We start from the raw sequence: 17,870 nt of genomic DNA on the forward strand, positions 1-17,870 counted from the left end.
GAGGATGGGCCCATTGTCGCCAATGTTTTGGGTTGTTGTTTTATCCTCATTCAGTCTTCAAGTGGTCCCCTCGTGGTGTTACCGTGTTACACGAGGAGATCTAACGGGACGACTTGAACTAAAGCGTAAACTCCTGATGATCTTTGGGAAGGGGGGCCAGAGGGCGCTTGCTACACTAGATATGCGACGTTGCTCGGTGCTCGGGTCCAGATTCTCCAACGTTGTCGTTGCACTCACGCACGCGTGGAGGGGGAGATACAAGGGAAGGGAAGGGAAGGGATACAGACGAGAGCTAGGTTTAGGTGCAGGTAGGGGGTATTACTTGAGACGGACGACAACGACGACGTCCGAGCAAAGCCGCTGAGCGTCCTTTGTTCGATGTCGTCCCTTGAGATTCTGGGTTCTGGTTCTACCTGTCGATACCCGTCGTGCCATCGTCCGAGCCCTCGTGGCAAACTCTGATAGTGACGCGGAAACCACATGTCTTTTCCTTTCGTCATTTTGGACGAGCTCAACTTTTGTCTCTGGCCTCTCTTATGTCTTGCGCATCTTAGTGCGGTTTGCGGGGATCCGGGAGCTTGCGAGCGTTGGATGACAATTGGCTCCGGCACTGGAACAAGTCTGTATCAGATGACTCACGCCCTTTTGCTCTCTGAGTTGTCTGTCTTTGTCGCTTTCTATTCCGCTCTCTTGTTGTTCCCACCGCCCAATATGACCCTTACGGTTGGGTCGGGTTCAAAATGTCGCGCACAAAGTTACTGTGTTCGAGGCGCGCGATGGGAGGGGATACCATGCTTGAGTGGACTATATCGGTTCCCGCAAAAACGGGACAGGAGGGGCAAACGATCATGACCGAGACGAACGGCAAGCGCGTGCGTTTTTTTCTCCGTAGTCGCCGTCTCCAGTGTAAGTCGGAGGAGGAGGAGGAGGAGGAGGCGCGGGCGAGCGAACAAAAAAAGATGGGGGTCCACGGCACGCCGTACACGCCGTGCACACACGGGAAACAGAGCTGAGCGACGGAGTAGGGGTGATGCTTGTTCGGGGCCGCAACTGACACCACGCAAACCACGCAGCGCTCCATTTTCATCTCAAAGTCTCAACGTCTAGTAGTCAACCACAGCGTGGAGCTGCTGCGAGGAGAAAAGCTCTGCTCATCCCCCCTCGTTGGTGCCTCTCCCCTCTGTGCCTCTCTCCTCTGAGCCCTTTATTCCCTCTGTGCCCTCTCTCTCCAGCCTATCGCCTGTCGTCATTGCCCACCAAACCCCCTTGCGGATACTACCTTGAATGTATTTTTTGCCACGCTAGAGCCCCAGGACACACTTCTGGGGTTCTAAATGTGGCCTTGTGATTCGTTCTTTGGGATTATTTGCCTCCCCTTGAGCAAGGGAGACATGCTGAGAAAGAGGTGAGCGCAGCCGTTGAAACCGTGAATGGCTGGCTGAACCTGCTCTGGACCGCTTCCTCGACTTCACGGGCTGAACTCTGGGCTTCAAGGGCCCGGTACTGGAGACTTCGGACGGTATACGTGGGCACCAGGTGGGCTTGAGGGGCGGTTTAGGTAGCTGCGATGCCGTTGCCCAGCACTTCCATTCCTGTGGCTCTGGTTGGAGGAGCACAATGGGGGGAAGGGGAGAGACGCAGGTTTGACACGTTGGCAGGTCCTGTAGAGATGGAGTCATGGGCAAGGAGTAGGTCAGTAACGAGAGGAGCATGATGGGGATGAAGGGGGCGAGAGATGTCGTGCAGTTTACGGATATTTGGGTAGTCGACGGTCGAAGTCCTATCTGCACTTTCTCCATTTCTTCAGAATCATCATCATCATGACCGTAGTCATCAATCATTGTAATCTTGTTCTTGTTTCTCACCCCCCACCTCTTCCTCGCGGTGTCATATATCGTCCTGCTTGAAAGCTCCAGCCCAGCCCACACGACCTCGCGGAGCGCGGGACTTCGGATCCGCGGCCGTTGGGATAACCCCAAAAACCCAACGTGCGGGTTTTTCTGGTGTGTCCTTTTGTGACCTGTAACAACGGTGCCACTCTGATTCAGATAGAGAGTGAGTGAGGCCTGTCTCTTGGGATGTATCACTCAGTTGTAGTGTGTGTCCGTGTGTGGGCTGCGTTCCGTTCACCCTGGTTTCTTCTTCTTTGGTGAGTATTCTTATGTCTTGAAGAAGAGGCGGTGGAACAGCGTGAGGGAGTTGTAAGACCGTAAAAGTCAGGTAGGTAGGCTGCGAGCGAGACAAGATTACCTGGGTACGCTACGTAGCTAGGGGTGTGTGTGGAAGTGGCAAGTGAGAAAAGGCTGTGAGACGTAAGAAAAAAGAGACACGATTCCAGAGACATGGTGGTCGGAGGAAGGCGGGGAGAGGAGAGATTGTGTGGGCAAAGGGGGCACAGTTGAGTGTGAACCGCAGTGGCATGAGAAACCGAGATGTGGCCTGTGGCCTGTTTCTTCCCTATGTCTGGGATCGGGGATGGGAGGGACGGCACGGAGGAAGAATGATGGCTAAGTCGCAGATTCGGGACTGTCCGATAGGTACAATCGTGATTACTCTATTCACAAGAGAAAAGCCATTTAGGCATCTGGGGGATGAGGCCCTGAGCCTGAATGTGTTTTGGGAGGCTCTGAGTGGATAATCTGTGGTGGATGGGTAGGTTGATGGCTGCTTCTTTGTGTAACCGTTACGTTGTCTACCCGCCTCTTAAGAGGGGAGTTCCGCGCTTAAGGTTGAGATATATCCCAGATAAGGTATTTCCCTAGTTGACGATGCAGTGAAGAGCATTGGCTATCTGGTCTCCATGGCGGGAGATGGGAGAACGTGCCGGCACCTCTCCTTTCTGTCCACGCTGCTCCCGTCTCCCTAGCCCCTCCATTTCCTTCGAGACTTGTTCCTGGAAAAAGGAGCGGTAGTACATCACATGTGTGAGAGTGTGTGAATGTGGATGCAGGCGTCGGTATTCACAAGTGCGTGTGTGTATGTGCGCGTGCGAGTGAGATTGACAGTTGTTCACCATGAGATCCTGCACTTTGGACCCTTTTCCCGTCCCGACTACAGTTCTATTTCCCTTTTTTTTCTCCTCTTTTTCAGAGTTTCTTGTGTTCTCGTGTTCTTGTCGTACCACGATGCCGCGGGTGCTATTCTGATAGGAGGGGATAGAGGAAATGTGGGAAAAGACCACGCAGAGATGTACGTGTAACGTTGGGCTAAAGCCGGCAAGAACTTCATAAAGGGGTCCATCTTGTCCCCTCTCCACAGTTCCCGCTCTACAAGAAGAGAGCCCTGCAGGAGAGAAGCCTCAGGGGGCGAGGAGTGAAGGACCTCCTCCCCTCGCCGACGATTGGACATCCGTATCGCCTCCCCTCTACTCCCCATCTCACCACTTGTGGGATCAGGTACTTTTTTGGCGATCGAGGCGCGCGTCAGTGAGGTGATTTACTGGAAGTGGTGTGCTGGCTGGACCATCGCTGGCTGGCTGGGCGGGATGGATGGATGGATGACCTGTGTGGGATCTGCCGGCTTCCCTTTCCGCTGGGATCCGGACGTGACATGTCAAAAAGTCTCACGGCTCTTCTCGTCCGCTCATCTACGCTCCTGCCTTTCTTTGCTTCTTCTCTTTCTTTACGTACCCGTACCTACATCTGAGAACTGAGAAACGTCCCCTCGTGACTTCTGGGTGGCTTGAGGGGGTAACGGGGGGCCGGGAGGATAGACGGAACATTCCATATCAGGGTGAGATGGTGGTGGTGGTGTGTTCGGTCTTTGTTCATCAGGACCTACATGCTACGCGGTAAAAGTAGCAAAAACAGAGCTGGAACACTGCTACGAGTGTCTCGTAAAGAAAGGGGCGCTGATTCCGAGGCAAGGAGGTACTTGAGTAGGGGGGGTAGAGCAAGCCTTGTGTTGTCTTAGTGAGTTGTCTGTCTCGGACGTCGAATGCCGCGCCCGCTGAGAGGCGTGGGATGTGTGATTTTACTGTTTTGTGTGCCGAGCCTTGAGAGACAAATGGGATAGGAGGCGTAGGTTTCGGTTCGAAGAGAAGGCTGGGCAGTGATGGCTTCTGTGATCTGGTATTCTGGATTACGACATGATCAGATCGGACAAGTGTCATTCTCAAGGAAAGATTCGCCATGTTCTGTATGCTTGTGCCCGTGGTCTTATTGCTTTGGGGGAGATCAGACAGGCTGTCCTGGTGTCGAAACCCCTCACCGGCCTTCTGCACATTCGAAAAGCACAACATTCTGTCACACAGAGCGATAGCAGCGGCGTATGGAAAGCCACGTGTGAGACTTTGAATCGTGGATCGGTGTCTTCTTGTTGGCAGTGGCTTAGTGTTCTTCAACGTTGCTCGTTGAACCAGCCTCGAAGCGATGGCACATTCCTCTAGGCTTGTTCATTCAGCGAGGCTTTGGTTCTGGCATGCAAGAACACTCAGACAGAGCCTTGAGCTTGATCTTGAGCTTATGCTTGGAAGCCTTTGAACATAGACTACTCATAAAGTGGATCACTCATGGAGTAGGGAGGTCGATGACCGTCTTGCAGCCCCTATTCCAGTGACTTCGGTCCACGTTTCAACTTTGATATTCCATCAGCATTCACCATTGACAAATCAGTTGTGCTGACTTCTTGACTTAAGCGTGACTTTCTTCTGGTTCTAATGATGTGTCAAAGAACATGTAGCTACAGTGATTTAAGATCATCGCAAATTTAGCCATCTGTTGAGCCGTCTTGCATAGGTGATATAAGTGCGGCTGGTGTGATGAGTATCAAGCAAACCAGAATAACGTAGTGCATCTAAGCACAAGATTGAGACCTGTGAGAGCAGAACGTACGCCTGTTGTTTCGTCTATATCCTCTTGTCTTCATTACTTGAGTTATTTGATGGTACAGCGCTGTTTGACGATTCAATGGAGCAGGAGCGGTCGAATACCAAGAGATATGACGGATGAGATTTAATGAAACGAAACGGAACGTGAAACGAAGATGCAACAGAATTTGACTGGCTATTAAGCATTTGAGGCACCACTGACGGTAAGGAGTGATAAAGAGCAATCCAGGTCTGCGCAAAGGGTTTCACTCTTCTTGCGACTTACATGCTCAGTTGATTCACAATCGTGGCCTAGTTTAGAAAGCAGACGTAGAAAAATGCAAATCCCCAGAGTTGAGCAGTCAGGTAACGTCAACGGAACGAAGCTTGCTCGAGTGTGCTGCATAAGCCAGAGCACCTTATACACACTCTTAGGGAAGCAAGTCTGGGGCTATCCTGACATGTCAGTTGACCTCAGCGTTTCTTATTGCCGCTGGCAACGAAATAGCCTCCGTACTTACAAGTATGGGCGAATGTGGGATGAATTAGCAAACTTGAGGACACAGGCGTTGGCCACGTCTAAGGCTGCGAGAGACACAGAAGCTGCCGTTTCATGATCATCTTTCCTATTTTGTAGACTCTAAAACTATGCAGACCAGATGGCATCCCTGACATTGCACGCACGATCTTAGCCTTGGCCATCGAATCTTCACTCTCGTCAATAGCAACATATTCGTTCTGGAATGGTATGTATTATTCCGACACTATCATTACAAGCCTACTCCGCCCATTGTGGTAAGTAGTATTTGACGTTCTCGTACACAAGGAAAGTGACCCATGTAGCCGGCATCACCCTCACAACTCCCGGCATAAGGCCTCTGTAGAAACCCCTGACGCCTTCTTCCTGCCAAATCCTCTTCACAACACCCCGGATACCCCGTCCGAACCTCTCATCGGCGTCGTAGTTCTGTAGTCGACTCCGGAGTACCTGGTAGGGATACGTCACAGCCCCAGCGACTAGCTTCGAGACACTCGAGATGACCACCGTCGCCTCGTTGCTCACCCGCCCTCCATTGTCGCCCTTCCGCTGCCTTCCGGCGAAATACATCTTTTTGGCGGGCTCATACACGGCAAACTGTACTGCGCCGTGCGAAACCCCGATCAGACTGACGCCGAGGCCACGATAGAAGCCCCGCAGGCCCTCGGAGCGATACAACAGCCGCGCGCCGGTCCACATGTTGGCGTAGGCGCCCGCAGCGGTGCGGTCGGACGAGAGCATGCGCGTCTTGAGAACCCAGACCGGGTTCGTCAGGACCTGTGTCAGCGCTCCGGCGAGCGCGGACGACACGAAGAAGTCCTGGGTGGTGAGGTACTCCTTGGTCAGGTTGCGGGCGTTGGCACCGGAGCCGCTCGTCAGCGGCATGTAGCCGGCTCTCCAGAGCGCAATGGCCCGCTCGACGCGCGACTTGAAGAAGAAGAAGGCGGACCAGCTTGAGGCGTTGCCGATGAGGTTCGGCGTCAAGCCGCGGTAGAGGGAGGCGATGGGATGCGGGTTCTGTGTGAGCGTGCGGATGAGAGACATGGTTGTCAGCGACACTGACGGATTGGCCGCGCTCCGGTGAACTAAGCTTCCTTGTCAGCGACTGCTTCTGGGTGATTTTCAGATATAGACAATGCACTTCACTCACTTTGCATCCGCGTCTTCACGATATCAAGCGGGTGAACTACCAAAGTCGCAACCGAGCCGGCCGAGAGACCGGCAACGGACTCGACCAGAGCGGGTGAGATGCCCGCATTTTTGCTTTCTGACATAGAAGTAAGAGGGGCCTCTGTCACATTGCTCTATGTAGAAAACGTGACTGCGATCTCACGCATCCGGTTGCAGAGACCTCGGCCAAGCTCAAATGTCGGAAGCTGTGTAAAAGGAGCTTGGTGAATTGTTGGTGTGGCTTGACTGTAGCTTACCATGAAAAATGCGCCTGAATGATTATTCATACGTCATGTTAGCTCATTAAATTGCGGCTCCGCTGCCACTTTTTCAGAGCTTCAGCCACACTTAACCTCCTTTCGCAGGCTGTGACCAGACGTAAGGTAGGCAGGATATCGACAGCTCCCAATGCCCATGAACGAAATTGTTTTAATGTGTTCATTCTATTAGTCTTCAAGATCATGGAAAGACCGCAACAGTTCTGAAGCGCAGTTGCAAAGCTCGTCGACGTCCGCCTGAGCCCTCAACTACGTATTCTGTCTCCTCTACTCACAGGCACTAGCAATTTGCATCAGGGGAATGTTTTCTTGGTTTACTAGAAGCTGCATTAAAGGCGATGCGTATGATTAAGCAAAAATGCGCCAGTTACCCGAATGTTCATTGACAGCCCGCTGACTGCACCTCATTCCCCCCCAACATTGTTGTCCGCGCTGCCAGACCATTCGCAGTGGCGTACAACAAAGAAGAGTATATCGTTAGAGAGGTTTCATTTGATTACATATGTAGTTGTACAATGCGCCGGAGCCGCGGCCTGCATTTCCTCATCACCATTGTCAGTGATCCGGTGTGTCATCCCCCAAATCTTGGCTAGCATCCAAATTTCGCAAGCCTAATATTGTACAAAAAGTCGATGTTGAGACACGCGTCGTCTAAGAGAGGGGAGAAATAAGGCTGGGGGAGGATTAGTTACGATGTTCCATGATATTCGCGCGTCTTGGAGTATTGCCTACCGGATGAAAGCGGGACGGGGCTCGCTGCGGGTGTAGCCTGCAAAGAATAGTCAGTTTCGCTGTTGGAGGCGTAGTTCGAATCGAAGCATCAATCATTCGTACCGAGGTAGAGAACGAGAGGGAGGTATCCGCTGCGAATAGGTCAGTAACTGGGTTCGTTTCTCGTCAAATACAGGAGACTACATACTAGTGGATGGCAATACGGGAGATCTCAATGATCTTGCCAATGCGCTCCTGTAGTATGCAATGATTAGATCCAACTCCATGCGACGTGATCTAGCTATCGTTGCGTTGTCGCACCTTGGACTCTTCGGAGAGGGCGAACATCTTGACGGATGGAATGTGACGTTGACGGTATTTGATAAGTTGAATCAATGAGGTTTCGCGTGATGGCGGTCTTCGTCGTCGCTGGGTGTTCGTGGATGTATCGTCGTCGCTGCGTCAGGGAGCTGGTGGTGGATGCGCTGGAAGCTGTTCCTGAACTTTTCTTCGTCTGCCGGAAAAACGCATCGAGTGGAGCCGCCGGAACAACCGCGCTGGGAGGCTTATCGACCTTTGCGCTGCACGATAAGGTACGTACCGACATAGCTCAACCGCGACTGAACCTCGAGGCCAAAATTTCCAGGTCTTTATGGTACAAGGTGACCAACGACTTTTCGCCTCACGTATTCTGACGATCCAATCTATCTTACGAGTATCGTCTATAGATCGTGAAGAGGGCACTGAGAGTGCTAGAAATTCAAAATGGCACAAAACAGGCATTGGTAAGCTTCAAACTGGCCCCAAGTAAGCATTCAAGGACATTGCAACTAACCTACGACGCGCGATACAGGGAACAAGACAAAGATGCGACCATCTACATCGGAAACATTGACGAGCGCGCGACCCCGGCGATGGTGTACGAAGTCATGCTCCAGATGGGCCCCATCCACAACATCCACATGCCCCGCGACCGCGTCACCCAGAACCACCAGGGCTTCGGCTTCGTCGAGTTTAGGACGCCGGGCGACGCAGAGTACGCCGCCAACGTCATGAACGGCATCAAGCTCTACGGCAAGTCCCTGCGCGTCAACAAGGCCAGCGCGGACAAGCAGAAGCAGGCAGAGGTCGGCGCGGAGCTCTTCGTGGGCAACCTGGACAGCATGGTGGACGAGAAGATCCTCTACGACACCTTTTCGCGTTTCGGCCCGCTCGTCAACTTGCCCAAGGTCGCGCGAGAGGACAGCGGCAACTCAAAGGGCTTCGGATTCATCTCCTACGCCGACTTTGAGAGCGCTGACGCGGCGATTGCCAACTTGCACATGCAGTACATCCTCAGCAAGGAGGTCTCGGTCCAGTATGCGTTCAAGAAGGACGGCAAGGGCGAGCGCCACGGTGACGCTGCGGAGCGTGAGCTCGCCGCGCAGGCCAAGAAGAGGAACATCGTCCCAGAGATCCAGGCCGTACCACCCGCTTTCCTCAACGGCCCGCCTCCGGCCGCTGCGCCGACTGCCCCTGCCGGATTCGACCCCTCAAACGGCCTGCCGGTCCAGGTCCCAAATCCAGGAGCACCAGCCGGATTCGCGCCTCCGCCGCGGGGACCAGCGCAATACAATGCCGTACCACCACCGCAAGGTATGGGCGGGCCGGGCATGGGCCGTGGCGCCGTACTCCCTCCCGCGCCGTCTGGTCTGCCGGCGCGGCCGCCACAGTCGCAAGGCGGCTACACGAACCCGGCCGACTTCCACCCGGGTGCCCCGGGTTTCCGCCCGCCAAGCGGACCTCCCGCACCGCAAGGCTTCGCTGCGCCCCCTCCCAACTTCCCCATGCCTCCTCCGGGAGCTTCTGGGACACCGCCCGCGCCACCGGGCTTCATGCCTCCTCCGGGCTTCAACCCCCCTGGATTCCCCCGCCGATGAAGAGACATGAATTTAAAAAGGAGATCGCCCTTCGTTGGCGGTATTGTAAGACTACAAAAAAGTAAAAAAAGCGCTGCTTTGGTGCCGCTGATTTCCGAGGCTTCATCGGTTTCGGAATAATAGCCGGGCGTTTAGGATAGGGGCTAGCGAGAAGCTCGTCCAGCACAGGTTGAATCGGATTGCAATGGTCTGTCTTCACTTTGATCAGACGGGGAGTAGCCATTGCTAACATTATCCAGATCGTCACTTTAGTGGTATGGCAGCTGCTTTAGACCCAGGCAGGATCGCAGGCAGATGCCTCACAGACATCATGACCCGAGAACCGGCGGCCACGGTGAAGATTATGATGATCGTTACTCGTAGCTTAATGAAGAAATGACGTTTACAATATTCTCAACTTTGACTGGAGCTCCGTGGACTCTAGAGGACGCATAGACGAACCCTCTGTGTGCCTTGTAATGACTCGTCCATGTCAATATTGACGGGCTTCTTTGATGCGTCGCAACCCAAGCTAATACGCCCGCACATCCAAGGCAAAACATGTAGCACTGTATCGGCAGCCAGACATACGAAAATGTAGACGTTCCACTTTTCTTTTTGGAAAATGCTGAGAAGAATGGCTATATCATCCCAGATCCGCTCTCGCCCTTTTCGTACATAAATTACAAATGGTAGGTACACAGTTATCATACATCTCCTAGTCCACGATATCCCCTTTTATGAGTCTCGCGGCTTGTCCTCTTGCAGCTCTTCCTTTTTTGGCTCGCTCTCTTGCGGCTCATTTTTCTTCGGTTCGTCCTCCTTCGGCTGGCTCTCCTTCAGCTCGGCTTCATTCAACTTGCTCTCCTGGAAGATATCTTCCTTCAAGGTCTCCTCATCCAAATCGTCCTCTCGCAGCTCGTCTGTCGTTTCATCCCAAGATACCGTCTTCCACTGTGCCCTGTGCCCGAAAGCCTCATCATAAGTAACGGGATCATCCATGCCGAAAACATGGACGGGGTTCTCCTTGGCCGTCTCTTCCATTTTCGCACGGAATTTCCTGCCCCTCTTGCTCATCTGCTCCAGCTTGCCAGAAAACATCTGGTACCACGGGTCAGGCCCTTTCGCATCCTTGTCGTTTGAGAGCGCCTTCTTGCGTCGCACCTGAAGTGCTTTATACAGATGCTCGGCACGACCCGCAGGAAGTTCTTCAATGGAATACTCCACGGTCCACCCCGAAACGCCAGCCTTGGGATCGGGCCGCGGGGCGTATTCTCCATTTACCCTGTTCCGCACAGTCAAGACCATTCCAAGAAGCTCGTTATCAACGATATCAAGCTCAGGGGTCTCGTCTACTTGGGCTTCTTTGCCCTCAGAATCCTTGGGAGACTCGGTTGAGGCTGCCGTCTGGCTGATACTGGGGTTAGGATCCTCAAACATTTCAGTCGTTGCTTCCTCCATGTCTGAAGCCTGAGGGTTCGTCTTGATTTCCGACTGCTTCGACTCGGCAACCAGCTTGGAGAGAATACGCTCGAACGTTCGGAGTTTGGAGACGTCGGAAGTAGCGTCGTCTTCGGGAATGTCGGTGGTTTCCTCTACGTCGAGATTCTCGTCGACATTTGAAGCAACGCGGAGAATCAACTCCTTCAGACCGAGATTTCGAGAGCTGCGCTGTAGTGATGACCCTTTGTCTGTCTCTTGAACCGACTCAGTTCCCTCGCTAGCGGCTGGCACAGCTTCTTGCGCTGTGCTCGATTCAAAAGCCTGAGCAACATCGGCCGATGGGGTGTCAATGTCGCTCGCAGACATCGCATCTGTCTGGTCATCCTTTCCATCAATATCCTGTGCCTCGCTGGCTTGGTTACGCGTAAGGGCCTCCAAAAGGCCGTCGACATACCAGCGAGCTTCTTCAGGTGTTCTCGCCTTCAGCAATGCACTTTGTTCCAGTGCGTCGTGGATTGCCTCCCGTACATGGCCAATGCCGAGGGCATCGTCTTCCACTGCCTCATTGACCTTCTCCTGCATTTCTTCCCAGAATGCTTGCGTCTGCCATACTTGGCTACTAGACTCTGGACTGGACACATCGACGCTAACAGCTTCCTCGTCTTCTTCTTGGCCAACTGATCGCTCGACTTCCGAGTCTTGCATCTCGGGTTCCGATGACTCCTCTGAGGCCATGCCAAGGATCTGCTCCTCGAACTCTCTGACAGCAGCTTGGTTGCGCGTTTGGACCTTGTCGATATCTTCCTTTGTAACAGGCTTTGCGAAAACGTACATAAAAGGAGGGTCAGTAGGTCGCGTTTCCACATGAAGTCGGATGGATCGGCCAGGGAATCGTTCTGTCGCGCGATCGAGGACCTTATTCAGAAGGTGAAGGCTGAGCTTGAATTCTTGGTCGCCGAGATTTCGGTAAAAGGTTCCGTGAATGGCTTGGTCCATCTCGTTGATGGGAATGTACTGGAAACCGAAGATGCGTTGTGTGTTATGGAAGGCAACGAAGATTCCATCCATACGGCCCATTCGCACTTGCAAGGAATACTTGAGGAATGCAGATCTGATCATGTCGAAGTATTCGCGCTCGAAAGACTCCCACTGGCCATAACGGCGGCGGATCTCATAGCCAAGTCCTTTGTGGAATTGCTGAGCGTCCATGCGGATTGAGACTACAGCTCTCGTCTTCAGATCAAACATTCCAGATCCTGGTAACCTTGGATCATACGCATCCAGTTGAGAACGCATAAGGAAATCGCCCATGGTGGTGTAATGGAAGGCTTCTGCAGCATTACGCTCCTCCTCGGTGATCTGATCGGAATTGGCACGGCGATACTTTTCGAACTCTTCTCGCGGCAGCGTCAACTGCTTCTCCATTGACTTTCCGAGCATACTCAGAATACTGGCAGAGTCGTACTCCTTGTCTGCATCTATTGCGTACACACCTTCATTGAAATGGAGGAAGGAGGCAGCTGGCGCACGAGAGATGGCAGTGAAACTCGAATACTCGGGCGTGAACTGGCGACTCATGTTGTCAGGGTTGATAGGCCGCCACGCAGAAAGCAAGAAGTGGAAATGGGACAGCGTTTGAGTCATGCTTGATGTTGAGCCGGTGTACTTCCTACCCAGCTTGGCCGCAAGCGAGATCAAGGTGTTATCCTTTGAAGAGGTGACATATTTCTGGAGCGCATTGAAGTCAAACTCGCTGATCGGCATAATATCGCCGAGGTAAGGATCAAAGTTGAAGACTCGCGAGCGGGGATCCTGCATATGGTATACTCCAGGGTTGAACAAGACTCTATCCAGGCCGTAAGCGAGTTTTGGCACCTCGGGAGTGTCTGGTATTTCGACGGGCACTAAGCGAAGACTCTCCGCGTGCACTCTCTTCACATTGACAAGAGGCTTTTCGGATTTCTTGGTCCTCTTGGGCTTGGTTGGGGGCGCTTCGCTGTCGTTCTTCGCTGTCTCGTTCGCAGTCGTTGCGTCGGTCGCTGTGTCGGCGGCAGAACGAGCTGCGCCAAGAGCTGATGTACCAGCGGCCGCTGCCGCCAAAACTAGTGGAGCCTTGTCAACGCCAGTGAGGCGATTCTCAAGTGACGTCCACGACGTTTTCACTGGATCTTGAGGTATCGGCTTTCGTTCCTCACCAAGCAAAACCTTTCGCACCTTTACCCGCATCTCATCCTTCCTGGCCTTTCCACGCGGTACGGACTGAGATTGAGCTTGCCGAGATTGGCCTTTGGGCCTAGCAGTGTCACCTGATGTGGTGCCCGACGATTTCGTGGCACTTGGCCTCTTTGCGAGGTGGTCGAGGGGTATTGACTGCGAGCGCAAGACGCTCTTCAGAACGTCCAGAGTGCCAGAAATCATCTTGAGCTTCCCACCCAACTTATCGCTCTGTTTCGCCACGAATGCGTCCAATTCTCCCTTCTTCCCAGAACCTGCTTTGGCGCCTTCGGCAGTCGCTTCCGTGGTGCCTTCTTTGATATTCGACAGCCTACTGTTGATGGAGGCGTAGCTGTGCTCGAGCTTCTTCAAAGACTCAAAAACCTGCTTTATAACCTCGGGTGCTGGTTGGGAGTCGACCGGCTTCTCGCTATCGGTGGGCTTTCCTTGTTTGGCTGACGTCTTCCTGCTTGAAGGTGCCCCAGCCCTCGATTGAGCTTTAGGGGAAGTTTTCTTGGGTGTCGGCTTCATTGACTTTGCCGTCCGTCCACCCCTGGGCTTCGTGTCGCTCTGAGGTTTCGCATCGCTCCGAGGTTCCGTATTGCTCTTAAGTTTCTCTTTGCTCCTAGGTTCCAAGCCGCTCTTAGCCTTGACCTGGGCATCTTTCATAATATTGACCTCGGCGCCGGGTATTGCATCGTTGCTGTGTTCAGCATCGTGTTTTGGGCCTGGCGTTGCTGTCGATTTCTTGTTCGAGCTACTCACCCTATAGCCTCGGTCGCCAACCAGGGGAGTGGTCTGGAAGAAAGAGGGTCGCGTCCGACATGGTGCTGAAAGGCAGGGCCGGCAGGACGCACAAACGTAGGAGTTTCCCAGCCTTTGAAGGCGCAGGGTGTTTGCACGAAGCATTGAGAGAAAAAGGTGACGATTTGTAGCCTTGAACGTTGACGGGGAGTTTGAAGTGGGCTAGAAAGCCGCTGGTCAATTTTTTTCTATTAGGAAGAACGGAACGCGGACGGGACGCGCCACAGTTTAATCAATTGCGACCAGGGTCCAAAGGAATCTTGGTCCGTGCATGCGCAGATCGCATGCCTATGAGCAAAACCCTGGCCCCCTGTCTACCTTAACTCCCTTCTTGCATTCCTACCTTAGGGTACCGGTAGCTCACCTCGGGCAGTTAAGAAGGCAGTAAAAAACACTATCTTGGTCGCTCAAGAACCAAGCAGTGTCCTCTTACCTATCTTACCTTGCCATACTTCGATCTTGGCGAGCTTGATGTAAATCACGAGAGGAATCGAGGCAGTAGCTGCTGATAGGCTGAAGCCGTATAGCCCATCAACTTTCTAAAGAATAACGACCTTATGGCGTGTGTAGCAACAAATCCATCTCTCCCAGTCAATTTCGCCGCATCATCTGGCAGCGGTACAAATTGGGGGGTATTATGCTTTCCCAAACAATCAGCTCATGCCAGGCCAAATACCGCACCAGACGCCAGTCCATAATGCCGTGAAAACATGATCCACGCTGAGCCCGAACCCACTACTCCTTCCCAGTGAATGCGTGAGACGCATAGTCCGTGGCTGTCTGCCGCGCTGCTTCGGCGTCTGCAAAGAGTGCTTGGACTTCAAAAGAATCCGCCAGCATACCGTCCGCCACACTCATCCAAAGCAAGTTTCCACTCCGCTTCGCCTGTGTCGAGGCTGCCCTTGCGCTTTTCAGAGCTTGTTCGCCCACTACATTATCGAAAAGTCTGGACCGCATGATGCTGAGGGCTATCGCCAGACAGTGCGTGTTACCTGTCACCCGAGACCCATTCAACGAGTTCGTTATACTCGTTTTGATTTGGTGCATAGATGGCGGGGGCATCGTCTGAGCCGTTGCCTGTACGAGGTTGAAGGCGGTACGGATGTCCGGATCTTGGTGTTCCGTACACATCGGCCGCAACTGGTCCAATAGCTCAGTAGATGTCATCTCGTCGCGGTAAGATGAATCTTGAAGAATCCAGATACGGTTCAGCGCAGCAAGTATGCACAGCTCCAGCTTAGCAGGCTTTCTGCCACCTGAACCCCCACGGCCTGCATCGATACTCAACCTCTCGTCCTCGAACAACAATAGAGCAGTCTCCAAATCACCGGTGCCTTGATGATAGACCCCGGAGAGGTATAGCGAGAATACGCTAAAGATTTCGTTCACAGCTGGTGTGATAGCCTGCTGCAGTTGTGCCACGCACTGTTCGACTTTTGGCCATTGACTGTGCGTTGCAAAGTACAGCCCCGTCAGAGCTTGCAAGTAACAGAAGATTTCGGTCCTCCATTTAGCCTGCTCCATCGACTCGCGTAGGGATGCTGCAGGAACACTGGGGGCTATCTCCTTGTTCCCTTGTGTTGCGTCAGCTTCATGCACGTCTGGGAACACAAGCCGCACTTACATTTTGCCAATACATCGAACCCCTCCTTCCAGAATTCGTGACTCCTCTTAGGATCCGAACCAGGGCGATACATGCCGGCTAAACCACTGAACGTATAGCTGTTGCCGGTTAATTAACATCTGACAAAGACGGCGCAGTTGTGTTGTACTTACGTCAATACTATAATCTCCAGCCGGTTCAGGAAAGTCATAACAATGTAGTCGTGTTGCCCGTTTGTTGGCCCAGATCGGAGGATTGCAGAGGTATCATCGCTGAGGGTTGCCGAGGTTGAGTTGTGCTTCTTGACAGGGATCAAGATCTCGGGGTTTAGATCGGTCCATGTTTGGGATCCTAAGTTTGCATCAAGCTTTGCTTGAAGTGTTCTCAGTTTGTGAATCAAGATATCGGGCGTTTTCTGGTGCATGCTACACGCAAGGTCGAGCAACAGCATCAAAACATCCAGCTGCGGAATCTGAACGGAGGGATCCAGTTGAAACTTGGTGGCTTGCGCCAGACAAGTTTGCACTCGTTCGATGGTGTCAGGGCGCATGTTCCTCAGCACCGACAAGCCTTCCAAGAGGGAGGCGAAGACAACCATGGCGTTATCCCCTCGCTCGCCCGCTAAAACGGCAATAGCGCGCAAGTTGTCCAGCACTGCCGCATCGGGTGGACTACCCGCATGGACATGGAACGTAGCCTTCAACAGACGAAAGGCGTAAACCCAGTGTATATGTTTGAACCTAGTACTTTTGTAAGCAACGGGCCAATATCGATCAAGGGAAGGTTACGCACGTGAGACAGTCCGCAATATTTTTGTCAACGGCGATGAATGCTGCCTTCTGGTTCCTCTGAAAAAGTACCTTAAGCAGAAGATATTGCATACAGTACTTGAGATCGGCGTATCTATGCTGGAAGGAATGTCAACAAAAGATTCGAGCGAGTAACGATCTAATTTAACATACCTTGTCGCAGATAGTGATGCCCTTGCTCAAGGCTGTTTCTGCCTCTTGAAGATTCTCAGTCTCATCACACAATATAGACGCATATCTCAATCTTGCTTTCGCCTCTTGTCTCGGAGACAGACGATTGCTTTGGAATGCAGCCTCGAGACATGCCAGACCAGTTGTAATCAACTTTTGGTACTCGCGTAGTTGCTCGTCTGACCCAGATACCGCTACTCTTTGTACACCACGGCGCGCCTTCTCGAAACACTCTTCTGCCACGTGAACAAGGATCGTCGTCGTGTCGTAAGACCTTGCTTTCGTCGATAAGGCGGGAGAGCCTCTAGAAGATATGGCCGGAGAGTTCATCGAGGATATCGCAGGTGACTTTCTAGCTATGCTAGGTGATCGTGCCGGCTGTACAGTTGGCGAGTTTGTGAAGTGAGGCTCGGGACTCGGTTGAACTGGAGAAGGCTCTGCGAAAGTCTGATTCAGGACTGGCACGGCCTGAGATTGACCCATGGGCGGCTGAGAGAACTGAGCATATTGCGGTACCGCCGGAAAGACTTGGGGGCTACGCTGTTGCTGTAGCTGCTGCAGCTGCTGCGGTGTTTGAGGCGGCGGCTGAGGCTGTTGCTGGAAGTGAGGTTGAAATTGCGGTTGATGTTGCGGCTGCTGCGGCTGCTGCGTTGGCTGATACTCAGCGTAAATTGGCGGCGTCGGTGTCGGTGTCGGTGCAGGCGCAAGCGCAGGAGAACGAGAGGCGTGTGTGGTTTGAACAAAGGGCGAATGAGGAGGCGCAAACTGTACGTTCATCGTATTCCCGTGAGGAAAGGGCTGCTGGAGTTGGTGATGGTGGGGGTATTGCGGCTGCTGCTGTTGTTGCTGCTGCGGGAAGGTGCCGCCATACGCAGGGAACTGCCCATATCCGTTCGCCTGCATGTTCATCGGCGTAGGCGCAGGAAGGATAGGAGCCGGAGCTTGGGCAGGCGGTTGATGGTGGTAACTGCCGTGAATCGGTTGAACTTGGCCGTGACTGCCGTATGCAGCGTTCGCGTAGTTTTGGTTCTGGCCATTCCCACTCCCGCCGCCATTGCCATTGCTATTGCTGTAGGGATCGTGGTAGGGTTGGGGGACGTGCTGCTGGCCACTGAAGGCCTGCCCCGAAGGCAAGGAGCCCCGGTATGTCATCTTTGGGACTGCATAGGGATCGCAGGCTTCACTTCATGGAATCTCGACGATCGCTTCGTTGAACTGGACTGACTTGTTGCGACGCGGTTGCTGTCCAATAGCCGCACCTGCAGGTCGCGAGGCTCCTCGAGGAACGACTGGTCGAGCAATGGCCCATGGTCCCTGCGTGCCTTACATAATTCCACGTGCCGTGGATCCCCCCCACGGTTCCGATCAGGTTGGGAGATGCACAGACCATGGTGGCTCCGTCTTGCCCCAAAAAGGCATACGTA

The 17,870-nt window shown here is 53.2% G+C and overlaps 6 protein-coding genes across 6 annotated transcripts; 1 reads left to right on the top strand and 5 right to left on the bottom strand.

Moving 5' to 3' along the window:
* Window positions 1–233: 233 nt before the first annotated feature.
* CPAR01_08503 (uncharacterized protein) lies at window positions 234–500 on the bottom strand (the record flags this gene model as incomplete). Its single annotated transcript, XM_060492771.1, has 1 exon — window positions 234–500. One exon carries the CDS (start codon window positions 498–500, stop codon window positions 234–236), a length of 267 nt encoding a protein of 88 aa, XP_060349141.1.
* Window positions 501–5,585: 5,085 nt separating this feature from the next.
* On the bottom strand, window positions 5,586–6,619 carry CPAR01_08504 (uncharacterized protein; the record flags this gene model as incomplete). The annotated part of the gene is made up of 2 exons (XM_060492772.1): window positions 5,586–6,439; window positions 6,496–6,619. 2 exons carry the CDS (start codon window positions 6,617–6,619, stop codon window positions 5,586–5,588), a joined length of 978 nt encoding a protein of 325 aa, XP_060349142.1.
* Window positions 6,620–7,444: 825 nt separating this feature from the next.
* CPAR01_08505 (TOM7 family protein) lies at window positions 7,445–7,852 on the bottom strand (the record flags this gene model as incomplete). The annotated part of the gene is made up of 5 exons (XM_060492773.1): window positions 7,445–7,466; window positions 7,526–7,562; window positions 7,628–7,656; window positions 7,713–7,759; window positions 7,826–7,852. 5 exons carry the CDS (start codon window positions 7,850–7,852, stop codon window positions 7,445–7,447), a joined length of 162 nt encoding a protein of 53 aa, XP_060349143.1.
* Window positions 7,853–8,269: 417 nt separating this feature from the next.
* Window positions 8,270–9,423, top strand: CPAR01_08506 (RNA recognition domain-containing protein; the record flags this gene model as incomplete). The annotated part of the gene is made up of 2 exons (XM_060492774.1): window positions 8,270–8,289; window positions 8,358–9,423. 2 exons carry the CDS (start codon window positions 8,270–8,272, stop codon window positions 9,421–9,423), a joined length of 1,086 nt encoding a protein of 361 aa, XP_060349144.1.
* Window positions 9,424–10,140: 717 nt separating this feature from the next.
* Window positions 10,141–13,728, bottom strand: CPAR01_08507 (uncharacterized protein; the record flags this gene model as incomplete). The annotated part of the gene is made up of 1 exon (XM_060492775.1): window positions 10,141–13,728. The coding sequence occupies one exon, from the start codon at window positions 13,726–13,728 to the stop codon at window positions 10,141–10,143; it is 3,588 nt and encodes a 1,195-aa protein (XP_060349145.1).
* Window positions 13,729–14,598: 870 nt separating this feature from the next.
* On the bottom strand, window positions 14,599–17,598 carry CPAR01_08508 (mitochondrial membrane protein Pet127; the record flags this gene model as incomplete). Its single annotated transcript, XM_060492776.1, has 5 exons — window positions 14,599–15,437; window positions 15,488–15,585; window positions 15,640–16,206; window positions 16,259–16,374; window positions 16,429–17,598. The coding sequence occupies 5 exons, from the start codon at window positions 17,596–17,598 to the stop codon at window positions 14,599–14,601; spliced, it is 2,790 nt and encodes a 929-aa protein (XP_060349146.1).
* Between the last annotated feature and the right edge of the window lie 272 nt (window positions 17,599–17,870).

Source organism: Colletotrichum paranaense (assembly GCF_030867605.1).
Source record: "Colletotrichum paranaense strain IMI 384185 chromosome Unknown Scaffold_6.1, whole genome shotgun sequence".
Taxonomy (NCBI): Eukaryota; Fungi; Ascomycota; class Sordariomycetes; order Glomerellales; family Glomerellaceae; genus Colletotrichum; species Colletotrichum paranaense.